This window comes from Carlito syrichta, unplaced genomic scaffold (assembly GCF_000164805.1).
Source record: "Carlito syrichta isolate Samal-C Ts95f unplaced genomic scaffold, Tarsius_syrichta-2.0.1 Scaffold128086, whole genome shotgun sequence".
Classification (NCBI taxonomy): Eukaryota; Metazoa; Chordata; class Mammalia; order Primates; family Tarsiidae; genus Carlito; species Carlito syrichta.
Genome location: NW_007072182.1, coordinates 77,562 through 91,092, shown reverse-complemented (window position 1 = coordinate 91,092; position 13,531 = coordinate 77,562). Strand labels below are relative to the sequence as shown.

At 37.7% G+C, this 13,531-nt stretch overlaps 1 protein-coding gene across 1 annotated transcript in view; it reads right to left on the bottom strand.

Moving 5' to 3' along the window:
- Positions 1-5,394: 5,394 nt before the first annotated feature.
- Positions 5,395-13,531, bottom strand: part of APPBP2 (amyloid beta precursor protein binding protein 2) — a 69,203-nt gene continuing 61,066 nt past the window's right edge. Inside the window, exons 12-13 of the mRNA XM_008048887.2 lie at positions 11,849-12,014; positions 5,395-9,889 (exon numbers count right to left, since the gene is read on the bottom strand). Coding sequence (XP_008047078.1) covers positions 9,636-9,889; positions 11,849-12,014 — 420 coding nt within the window. The 3' untranslated portion in view covers positions 5,395-9,635. The remainder of the gene's footprint in view (positions 9,890-11,848; positions 12,015-13,531) is intronic.

Here is a 13,531-nt window from a genome sequence, read left to right as displayed (position 1 = left end):
CAAAAAAGGGAGAGAGTGAATTTATGAGATTATATAAGGTAAAACTGACAGTATTTGCTGACAGATGTGAGTGATGAGAAAGGGGAGGAGGAGGAAGTAAAGATGGTACATAGTCTCTAGCTAGAGAGATCAGGTAGATGGTAATCAACTACAGGAGGAGAAGCAGGTCCAATCATTTTCCAAAACACAGAAGACAGGTAATCAGGATGTGGCCCAAGGCAGCAGCATGCAGGGAGGGCCCAGTGCTGCCCTAGAGCGGGTACAATACGTGTAACTCGTCTCGCTTCCCTCCGTATGTATTTAGGAGTGAATATCATCATAACCTTAAATGTTAAAATGAGTATCAGTCCAGTCTTGAAGAACACGGACAGGAAAGCATCGATAGGGAACAGAGTGAGGGAGGGACAGCACCATCTCTTCCGCCTAGCCATCCCCTCCTAGAAATGGCCAGATGAGCCTACTACAACACAAGCCTGGGGGCAGCCATCTTGGCTGGTGCCTGATTGCTTTGTCAAAGCAGGGAGGATTTCAGAGATGGGAAAGCAGCTGGAGGGTGTCTGTGAGGCTGAGGGGCTCTCCAGTTTTCTACTCCTGAGAGATTTTACTGACAAGTGAAATCTGGCTGGGAAACAGTTCAAGAGAGGTGTTCCCTGTGTGTAAGACAGCAGCACCTCCACCTAGAGGAATTGTGGGACACTACAGCCTTAGTCTTCCAATCAGGACAAAAATGATGAAGACTTTTTAAAAGGGAGTTGGGGGATTTGAATCAGCCTGGAGAACAGTCGGGAGACCTGAAGGCAAAACAGGCAACGAGTGAGGCTTGGCTCTGAACCCTCCTAACTCCTTCCTCAAATTCATTAGGCTTTTAGAATCCCCAAAAGGTAGTTCACATGTCATTTATCGGGTCAAACCCTCCACCCCTTCTTCATTTCACAAAGTCATGGCAAGGGCCCACAAAGCTCCCTAAGATCTAGCCCCACTGTCCATTTCATAAGCTCTCTGTCCTCATCCTTGCTTTTCTCATCCTAGCCAAGCAAGCATGTCTCAGGGCCTTTTCACGGGTTGTTTCCTCTGTCTGGAATACTCTTCCCAAGACATTCACTTGGCTAACTCCTTCATTTGTTCAAATGTCACCTCCTCAGTGTAGCCTCGCTTTAAAAGGTAACCCCACCCCAGATACACACTCTGAACATTGCTTACTCTGTTTTCTCAGAGAAGTTATAACCCTCAAATACTGCGTAATTTATTTAATAAGCATATTTCTTGTTTATTGACTGTTTTGTTCCCTTAAAATTAAGTTCCAGAAGGGCAGGGTTTTTGTTTTGTTTGTTGCTGTATCTGAAACAAAAAGAGTACCCAGCACATAGTAGGTACTTAACAAACTTTTATTTAATGAACTGAAACAGAGGATGTTGACCAACCACCTCCCAGGTCAGAGGGAAAACACAGATCCAAGAAGAAAGGTGACTTCTCCAAGGTTGTACAGGAAGTCAATGACAAACTGGAACTGGAATGCAGACCTGATTTCTGCCAGGACATTTTTTACATACCAGTGATGTGTTTCATCTACTCTCGGCCAATACATTCATTTCTTTTTTATTTTTATTTTTTTATTTGTAGAGATGAGGTCTCATTATGCTGCCCAGTCTCAAACATCTGGTCTCAAGTGAGCCTCCCACCTTGGCCTCCCAAAGTGAATTACAGGCATGAGCCACCACACCCAGCCCAACACACTCATTTCTCACAAAATAATCCTCAAGATGAAATGTTATTACTTCTCCTAGGATTGCGTTTTCTCAGTTAAGGTACTTCTACCCAAAGTATAATGGTAGACTTGGGGACACCAGGAACATGTGATTGGGGGAGGCTATTGGGAAGTGGGGAGCCTTGGTGGATATCCCCAAGTTATCCCTTGGCCTATGATGCCTTAAGAGGGAGGTTCACCCTACAGAAAATGCCTCACTGATGGCCAGACCAGGCAGCCCTCAAAAAGGGTCCTTTTCCTAGAGAATAAAGGGTACTTTACCTAAAGTTTTATTTATTTTTGGAGTTAGGGTCTTGCTCTGTCTCCCAGGCTGCAGTGCAGTGGTACAACCATAGCTCATTGCAGCCTCAAACTCCTGGACTTAGGTGATCCTCCCACCTTGGCCTCCCAAGTAGCTGGGACTACAGGCATGAGCCACTGCACCCGGTGACTCTCCCTAGTTTTAAAGGGAAGAGGCAGCCGGGCGCAGTGGTTCAAGCCTGTAATCCCAGCACTTTGGGAGGCTGAGGTGAGAGAACTGCCTGAGCCCAGGGGTTCGAGGCCAGCCTGGGCAACTTAGTGAGACCTTGTCTCTACAATATATCAACAACAAAAAAATTCGCGCATGCCTGTAGTTCCGGCTACTTGGAAGGCTGAGGCGGAGGGATCACCTGTGCCAACGCGTCAACTCTGGGGTGGCCGTGAGTATGCCACTGTACTTCAGCCTGGGCGACAGAGTGAGACTCTGACTCAAAAAAATGAAATGAAATGAAATAAAGGGAAGAGGCTCCTAGCCACAAACGTAATGACTGAATCCTGCCTGACCCATTCCCACCCAGTCTCCCGAGTCACCCAGTTTCCTCTTTATAACAACACTATCACAATGCATGTAACTCAGGAGATGGCAAAGTGCTTTGTTCATTCTCATTGGATTTTTGTGTCAAACATGTGAGGAAGACTCCTTCCCATTACAGAGAAGAAAACAGGAATTTAGAACTGGCACAGCTGGTGGAGACTGGCCAGGCCTCCTGACTCCATACACAGTGCTTCTGTCTTTTGACTTTATGATGTTTTTGTTTTTACATGCAGACATTTTCTATTTTTATGTAGTTAAACCACCAGTCTTTTCTTTATGGCCTTTTATGACTTTGAAAGGCCTTCCTCAGAGCATATTTAAAATTCCCTTGTTTCCTTCTAGCCCTTTTCAGGGCAGTGTTTACATCTATTTTTATTTTACTGATATATATATTCCTTTAAATAGAGATGAGGTCTTGCTATATTGCCCAGGCTTGTCTTTCACTCCTGGACTCAAGCAATCCTCCCACCTTGGTCTCACAAAGTGCTGGGATTACAGGTATGAGCCATTGTGCCTGGCCAGTGTTTAAATTACTGACCTCTCTGAAACTTATTTTGATTTAAATTGTGTAGTAGGAATTCAATATATATCTCTTCAGATGGCTAACCAGTTGTCCTTGCACATGTGGGAGTGTGTTTATAGGCTACCATATAGGGGAGAAATTCATCTCTGCACTTATTTGAAATGCCATCCTTTTTATATATTAAATTCTTGATTTATTTGGGGTCTATTTCTGAATTTTCTGTTCTAGTCTGTCTACATAGGGTTGGGATTTACTAAAAAATAAACTGCCATAACAAAATAAGATGTGGTTGAGAGTTTACAGATTCAAAAAAGAAGCAAATAGAACTTTTAGAAATGAACAAGTCATTGGTATTAAAAATCTCATGAACCAGACTCAGTGGTGCATGCCTGCAGTCCCAACTACTCTCAGAAGGCTGAGGGCAGGAGGATCGCTTGAACCCAGGTATTTGAGACCAGCTTGGGCAACAGAATGACACTCTGTCTCAAGGAACAAAAATAAAACAAAAACATCTCATGGTCAAGTTAAACAGTAGGTTAACATCTGAATCATTCTTAACGTCAAAGAGAGAAATAGCCAGTCATTATGTAATAGGAAAGAGAAATACTCCAACTATTCAAACAGCCAGCAAGAGTGAAAAAGCCTGATTCTGTCCTGAGAATTTAAATGCAAATCAATTTTGCCATGTTACACCAAATAGCTCTAATTCAGAAATCAATCACTCTTAATCAAGGCACTCTGGAAGCAAACATTCATTTTTTTTTTCTCAAATTTTATGCACTCATACTTAACTGCTTATGCAAATTGAAGTCTTTATTCACAATTTTTTTTTTTTTAATTGTGGTAAGGCCGGGCATGGTGGCTCAAACCTGTAATCCCAGCACTTTGGGAGACCAAGGCGAAAGGACTGCCTGAACCTAGAGGTTAAAGACCAGCCTGGGCAACTTGGAGAGATCTTGTCTCTACAATAAGTAAAAAAATAAGCCTGGCATGGTAGTTCTCACCTGTAATTCCAGCTACTTGGAAGGCTGAGGCAGGAGAGTTACCTAAGCCCAGCAGGTCGAGGCTGTGGTGGCCATGAGCGTGCCACTGCACTCTAGCCTGGGCAAGAGTGAGACTCCAACTCAAAATAGGATGACTCATCATGTTGACCACAGCAAATACCATTTCACATTCTCACCAACAGTGAGTACGCAGGGGCTCTAATTTCTCCACATCCTTGTCATTATTTTCTGTTGTTTTTAGTTAATAGCCACCTTAACGGGTGTTTGTCTTGAATTTTAGAACTACAGAAATAACTGTGTTTAAAGTAACTGGGTGGTTTGCTAACATACTTATAACAGTGTTGGTCACAAGGTAAACTGTTATGCTTGTTGAATAAAGGCACAAAATCAGCAAAGTTTACAAGCTGAAAAGTCTTAATACTGTAAGTTATATAGCCATACAGTAATTGCTTTAACAACGCTCTGAATAAAATGCTGCTTTTGTAACAAGTTTCAGCTCAAGTTCTCAAGCTTTAAGGGAAGGTTTCCTCTGACCTTTGAGCTTGACAGGTAAGACTACCCAGGAAATGGTATCCCACACAGAAGAGGAAATAGCATGTTCACAGGTTAAAAGTCATGGAGATAAAAAAAGTTAAAAACATGGTATTGCTGAAGGTGGCAAGCAACGAAGCTGCTGCTGACTACATTCCAAGTGAAGGTGAAATTTTGTCTCAGATATCTTCTTTATAATCTTAAAATATGGCTTTATTTCCTGGAACGATTTTTTGAGCACTTAACATTTATGCTGTTTCATGGTGGAGCTTTTTAAAGACCTAACTTGACCTCCCTCATTCACATGAGGAAATAAAATCCAAAGAGGGCCATAATGACATAACTCAAAACCCTACAGTTTGGAGATAGCTGGAACTGAAATCGAAATCTAGGGTTTTCTCCACTATTTCCAGCAGAACTTTACCAGTTTTCTGATCATCCACCTTCAGCCTTGTGGAGTGAGAAGACTCTAAAAAGAATGGTTTGGTCACAAATCGCCTTGCGTTAATGTAGTGCTTTGTCTTTTCCAAAGTGCTTTTCATGAGCACAATCTCCAGATGTTGTTACCATGTGCCTTCTCTGCCACACATCCTAATTTTCTTGAACAAGAGCTCTTTGTTTTAGCTCCAACAGTTTCTCTCACTGTTCTCTAACAAAAACAATTTGTAAAGTTTAAACAATCCCAATCCCCAACCAAAAGCAATCACAACTAAATTGGAAACAGATACACTATGAATGCAGGAACACTATATTTATTAGGTCAATAATTCAGTTTTAGCAATACAAGTACAGAATATATCACAATGCTGGTTACAAACATACTTAGTATGGTTTAATAGTTACAAATAATGGTGGGCACTACAAGTTGGTGAGAATGATATGAAAGGTCATTCTGACACAATGAAGAACTGTCTCCAAAAACCTATTTAATGACTTTAGATATTTCTATAGAAATTACTGTGGCACTATTAATGGGGATTTTAATGTGAAGATTGTTAGTGTTTTGCTTTTAACTGTTCCATTAAGAGCTTTTTATTTTGAGCCTTTTAAACTAAAATCCCCTGTTGCTTAATAAAGTATAAAAATAGTACTGACCTGGTAATATTTAACAAAATGTAGCATTCATTCACATCATAAAAGTAGAACTAAATTGATAAGTTTTAGTCACCATGGCAACATATCTTCCCATCAAAGGAATACACAGAAATAAGTAATGTTACACAAATAGTACCTGCAATGGTTATTTAGTGATCCAACACTTAACTGTGCACCACAAACCAAGTTTTCTAGATATCTATATATAGCATATATTTTTTTATCTTAAATTTTACTTCTGAAAAACATGTGCACTTCAACAAACTCACTAAGGCCACTCATGCTATAGATACCTAGGATTGCAATTAAAGAACAGTATAATTTAATAAATCCTAAAGCACACTCCTTCTTATCAACAGGGTAAAACCAGTTTTCTGCCTAAAACATTCCTGAGATTGGTGTTCAAGCTGGCAATTAATCCAAATGTCATATTAACAAAAAGAGAATTTTCTGGCAACGAAGGACCTCCAAAGTCAAGAGATGAGATATGCGTTAATTTTTAAAGCACAAATAAAACTCTTTAAAAATTTTGTACTTATAAATTAGTATTTTTCCAGTAGTAACTTTGCCATCCAAAAAAAGAAATTTGGAAGCAGCAAAGCTACCAATTCTAGGGAAAACATAAAAAGTGGCAGTTAACAAACCTGCTACTTAGCAAATCATTCTTTCCATTTGTAAAATTTTGTCAAAAGCTTCAATCATCCTTTAGGCATGTGTTACTGTTCAGCCTTCTATTTCTACTATAAGGAGCAGCCAAATGGCACCCTCATTATTTTTATGATCACAGCCCCCGTACTTAATTTTCACAAAATTATGAGCGCTTCTTAACAAGCTAGGAACAAGGTCTTTCTCAAATCCTGTATTTTCACAAATGAAAGAATACCTGGGCCGAGGTTACTACAAAGCAATGAGGAGTTCATTTTTAACCAAGCAGAGACAGAGATTTGATGGTAATAAGGGTCCCAATTCCTTGGGCAAAGCCAGCTTGAGGACCCATAAAGATTATGCTCCAAAAAACCCAGTGGGTTCTATTAAACTGATCGCAGGAATGAATGACCACCTGAGCAACACAGGCTAGTGTTAACAGAGCTCCCTGATGCACCCAACTTTAGGAAAAAGACTGGGTAGAAGAGAAGAAGAAAGTTAGAGGGATAAGACCAAAGGGCCCTAATTTAACATTACTTTGCTGAAGCTCCAGAAAAATCTTTAAGTTGACTAGGGCTTTCTTACAACCCCACCATATGTAAAACACTTGTGCAAGCTGTTATTTTGAGATAAATTTTATTCTTTCCTTTCTTTGATTTAGGTTTTAACCCAGTAGAATTTTAACCCAATAAATGATGGTGGCATTCATCTCCAACTTACCCTAAATATCCCTACTAAAAGGATATATCTTACACTTAAAACTATTAGGGTATACCAGAAATAACAGCATATTAAGCCATATCACTAACAGAAAAATGGCAATCTGTTTTTGGAAGCTAGAGTGTACGCATTAAATCAAAGTGGATTTACAGAAAACTATATTAAAGCAGTGGTGATAAGGAGAAATGGCCAATAATGATGTTTAAAACAAAAAACTGGCTGCCACTTGACATTATCACCCTGTGATCCTAGGCTTCTAAATATCATGTTGCTTTATCACTGAGTGTGAGCTAAGTTGAGTTCAAACTGTGCTAGGAAGGATGAGGCTGTAAGTCATTTGCTTGACATCATCCTAGAAAATGCTGTATGTGCACAAAACCAAAAAATACAGGTTGACTGGGGGAAAAAAAAACGTCATATGAAAACATGTTTCAAAATATTTATTGAGAACAATTTACCATGACATTCCTATACCACAAACATACCACTTGATTCTAAACAACCAATAAAAGTATACAAAGCCTATCCTGAAAATATCTTTGGGAGGTATGAAATATATAGGCCCATAAGGATAGAGCTGAGTAACTAAAAATGTTAGTCCTTGATCACACGGACTATTTGGTAATTAATAAAGAGGTGCCACTTGGCATTAGATTGCAATTAACTGGGAGGGGGACCAGCTTCATAAATGACAGGTATGCCATTTGACTTTTTCCAAAATTTAAAAGGAAAATAATTCAACTTGAGGAATAAACCCAGGTTTCTAAATCACATAGTTGCTTGCTTTATCTCCCTAGGTACACCCCCCAGACAATCTCTTCATGGGGACTTAAAACGCACTGGCTCAGAACTAACAAGACTGCAAATAGTTTCAAATAAGGTTATAGTTGGGAAGTTCAAAAAAGTGTTTTAAAATAAAATTTGAACATTCCAATTAATTTTTCTGTACTCAGTGTAACAGATCATTTTTTTCCTTCCCACCCAACATGCATGCTAAAAGAAAACTAAAATTCAACACACATCCACTCACCCACAAACCACTCCAAGCATTAGCAGGAGCAACATCTTTAACAGCCAAGTCATGAACCCCTGAAAATAGGGGGGAACCCAGATTCTTAACTATAGAAGCATCAAATGAACCACTATAGTAAGAATTGAGGTAACAGCAAAAGATCATCTTTTCTTGAATGGCTACATGTCACAAATTCTCAAATTTAAACATTACCTCAACATTAAATAACCCCACTTGCTTTAATAAAAAAAAAAAATGACGTCAAAACCCAACAGAAAGAAAAGGTAGTGAAATAGACATACCATTAGGGGAATCTTTCCATGTGATTCCTGGATTTCAAATGTAATAATCCAGTTGTACTACTATTTGTCATAAAAATGGATTTTCTAAGACATATTTTTGGGCATTTATTTCCATTACTCCCCACAAACCATATAATAACCTAAAATTTCCCATCTGGACATGAACTATTTCATGACTCTTAGCCAATATACTTGTTAATTGCACTGATTATTAGGGCAACATTTTAAATGAAGGGGATGGCTGCAGTAGATATCTATAGACTTGTTTATGGCATTGCCATCTGTGTATCCTGACTAAAGATCTGCCATAAAAATTGCCAAATTTCCCTAATTTGGTATCTATTACATGAATATAATTTTTGCATTATCCCTTTCCATTATACATCTAAATGATACTATTACTGTTAATAGTATATGTAGGATCTAAAACAATAATCTAGAGTCTCTGGTCCAAATAACCACCTCTACATTAGGCTGGTCCTTTTTAGATCCTCCTGGTCCTGTTAGCAAACTCTATCAGAGCATCTTGCACTGTTGTACCAAAAAAAAGTTAAAACTGCTGGTCTATCAGATTTTCTATTACTTACTGATCAACACTGGTCCAGTTTCAGATGAATCTGACAGTCCTTCCCTCGTAATATAGATCTGGGGTGGTTGTATCCACTTTTCTGGGTAAGGGAGCCAAACTTAAGTCAGGATGTCCCTCTTGTATTAGTACTTGTGTTAACTGTTCTATAATGCATATAAAGATTTTCCCCATAAAATTTCTTTACACTGCAGTATTGAATACCTCCACATGGAAGAATTATGTTAAAGAGTTGTTAAAATCATCCTTACATAATAAGAATGCAACTCTTTTAAACTCTTAAATAGTTTTATTTAGGGGGTACTTTTAATGCTTTCAGGCTTTCTGTAAAATGAAATTTTTTTAAAAAAGAAAAAAAAGATTTTCTGTTGTTTGTTCTACTAGGTTGAAAATGTGGGCCAGACTACTTACACATGCGGTACATGCTGAATATAACTGAATATATGCTTATTCCTACAGACACTCTGCAAGATAGGGATCACCCAAAATAGGGTCTTCAATGGACTGGACCAGTGTTTCAATGCAAATTCCAGCCCCCAAAAACAACATGGTTTTGATTTCACAGTATGAATTCCCTGGAATCTGGGAAAAGGTAATTAGTTAACTGAAGTCTTCCCTCAGCAGCTCGGTCCCTCAACATTCTGAGAAATCAGGAAGGACTGAACCACTTCCTCAGTGGACTGGGGGCTGGTGTTGACATCTTCAAGAGCATCGGTCACTGAATACTGCCGATCTCGCAACCGGTTCCAGTTAGACAGAACATTGTGATATTCAAACACTTTCTCGTAATTTCCAATGGAATTGTAAAGTTTAATGAGACCTCGATAATCATATTCTAGTCCACTGTAGCCTTCACCAAACAGTTTCTTCCCTGCAAGTATAAAAGAAAGAAAGAAAGAAAGCTCAAACAATGAAATAACAAGCAGTTTCTACAACACAAACACAAGTTCAATTCTTTAAACAGGGTGGCTGTAAACTGCGGAAGAAACTCTTGGCTCTCTAGACCAGCTACGGGGTATATTGTTAAGATACAAAAAGTAAAGTACAAAAGGGTCTCTACAGTATGCTATCTTTTGTGTAAGAAAGGGAAAATTAAAAATTTGCTTATTTTCTCATTTGTGCAAGAAGATACACAAGAAAGGCCAAATCAGAAACTAGTAAGATTGGTTACCCATAGCAGGTGGGTGGGAACTGAGTAGAACTTAGGGAAAACTACATGTCTCTAAGCATACCTTTCCATATAGTTCCAAGTTTAGGACATTAATATTGCCCTCACTAATAAGTAAACCTTGAACAATTATCATAATACTATAAGAAGGAGATTGGCAGTAGTGCGAAACTGCCAGAGGAAGGGGAGGGGTGGGATTGGCAGTAGTGGGAAGCTGCCAACTGCCAGGAGAGGGGGGACACACCTCATAAACAAGGGTACCTGCATAATGAACATTTGTATACCTAACCCTGAATTGTACCCCACATCTTTAAAAATTAAAATTAAAAAATAAAACATTTCCCATACTTAAAATATTAACAAAGTAAACAAAGATGGAGGGAGGCAAAATGTAACATAACATAAACAAATAAACCTAATTGTTTTTCAAATGAATAATATAACCACACTGAAGGAGGGGTGTGTAAATAAACCCCAAGTAACCTGTGAACACAGTATCCTGAATATGTACTACCTTTAGGCTAGAGATAAAGAAAACTGTAAATAAACATGAAACTAATTAGTAGGTTTGTTTTCACAGAAGTATGAGTTGGCAATTTTAAAAGTACTTTATAAGCATCTGAGAATTGAGCAAGTAAGTCAATATATTATAGATAATGGGGAACCCACATATATATGAATATATGATTTATGACAAAGATAACACAACAGATGGGAAAGGACAGTCTTTTGAAGAAAGGGTCCTAGGTCAACTATATATCCATATGAAAAAATAAAAAAAATTGATCCTGACCTCATATCATAAATAAAATTCAATTTTCAGGATTGTAGATCTAAATGTGGAAGGCTAAACAAAATTTCCAGAAGACCACCTAAAAGAATATCTTCATGACTTTGGGGTAGAAAAAGATTTCTCACAAAAGAAGTATGTTATTCACAAAAGAAATATCAGATGTATTTGATTACAATAAAATTGACAACTTTTGTTCCTTAAAAAGCACCAAAAGAAACCCCAAAATAAAATAAAAATAAGTACCATTAGGAAATAAGCAGTAGAACAAGAGAATAGAAAATGGGCAATATAAAAATAGGCAAGAGTTTTATAGGCACTTCATAAGATGATACCCATAACACCTTATTTTGTACTAGCCCTGAAATGGAAACAACCCAAATGTTCCATGATGCTCATTAACAATGGAATGAATAAATAATATTAATCTAGCATACAGCAATGAAAATTAACAAGTGACAGTGAAAGGCAACATGATATATTTCGTAATTAACGGTCACCTAAAGAAACCAGACACACAAAATAATACATTATATGACTCCATTTTTGTCAAGTTCAAAACAGGTAAATCTGATCTATGTTAAAGTCAGAAGAAGTGAGAAATGTGGGAGTAGTAATTGCACAAATAGTTTAAAATAATTACTTTTGCCTATACTTGACACTCTACTGTCACACTCTTACTACTGACTTCAGCATCAAAAAAGCACCTTTAGCAAAATGTTCTAGATGATTAATGGGTGGCTCCCAAATATCCTTAGCAGCTTCAAAGGCATTTAAGTCTTAGTAATAACATTTCCCTTATATAACATATAAGACGTGCTGACATGATGATCTCTAATCAATTGACTAAAGAAAATTTGAAGGTAACATACCAATTGCTATAGATCGCAAATAAAGTTTCTCGGCATTTTCATACTGATTCATGTCATAATTATATAAAGAAGCCAGATGTCCCACTGAAAGAGCTACTTCATAATCTTCTTGACCAAGAAGCTGCTCTTTAATCTGAATTGCTTTGATGTGCATTTCTTCAGCTTCCTGAAAAATAATTATGCTGAATTAATCATTATACTTTTTATCTCAACAGTTCTTATTCAATTAGTAACATTCTTCTAAACGCCAAAGAAGTTATGAATACCATAAGGTAATCAGATCAAAGAAAATACTATGTTATTTCAAAAGTTGCCTGTGGAAAGCATTATTTTTTTAAACAGCAAACTTCGGTTTTTGGAAATGGCATATAAACTAATGATAGTAATGGTGTCCTATGCCAAAAGTGACAAGTGAAAACTTATTCTGGTAATAAAAATTGTTAGAAGAAACGAACAACAAGAAATTTACAAAATTAATGGTTAGAATAAACTGTTAGAAGAAAATAATTGTTAGAATTAACAATATATTCTAAAATCAGAATTATTTCTTTTGGCTAACAGTTCAAAATTTAACTGAACCTTGTTAAGAAACTCCATACCATGTTAATTTACATAGAAATATTTCATTTTATTTTTTGGAGTTTTGATAACTTTTATTCCAACAAACTAAATTAAAGCTGATTGAGGGATATACAGATTAATTTTCAGGTAAAAGTGAACATCTCAGGCAGACCTCTCATTCATTCCTCACTGCAATCCCAAAGTGAACAATATTAAAATTTATAACCAAAATTATTTTTTCTTTTGAAAAAAATTTTAAAATTGATTTAAAAAATAAATTTATTTATTTAATAAAATAAACTTATTACAGAGACTTGCTATGCTGCCCAGGCTGGCCTCAAACTCTCAGACTCAAACAATTCTCCTGCCCTGGCCTCCCAAAGCACTGGGATTACAGATGTGAGCCACTGTTCCTAGCCCTTAAAACCCAAAATTCTAAAAGGAGTTTAAAATTAGTAATTTGCATTGCTATAATTAATAATACCTGCAACACCTGACATTTCTTGCAATAGCCACCATGTGCCAGGTATTCTAGTATGAACTGTATATACTTAGCTGATTATGTTAACAATTAAGTCTAACAATCATATCAGCTTTTTTTGGTCTGACATGTTCTCTGTTTGGCCATGGTCTCGATTTTCTCATTTTGTTTATATTTAGACCTTTTTTTTAATTTTTAAAAAAGTTTTTAATGTAAAGATGTGGGATACAATTCAGGGTTAGGTATACAATCATTGATCATGCAGGTACCCCTGTTAATGAGGCATGCCCCTCCCTGCCCTAGCAGTTTCCCTCAACTGCCAATTCCCGCCCCCCCCCCCATTTTTTTTTTGAGTTGGAGTCTCACTCCATCTCCCAGGCTGGAGTACAGTGGCACACTCATGGCCACCCCAGCGTCGACCTCCTGGGCTCTGGCGATCCTTTCACCTCAGCCTTCCAAGTAGCTGGAACTATAGGTATGCGCTACCACACTCAGTTGATTTTTTAAATTTATTGTAGAGACGTGGTCTCACTAAGTTGCCTGGCCTGGTCTTGAACCTGTGGGCTCAGGCAATCTACTTGCCTTTGCCTTCTAAAGTGCTGAGATTACAGGCTGAGCCACCGAGCCCAGCTGAGAGTCTA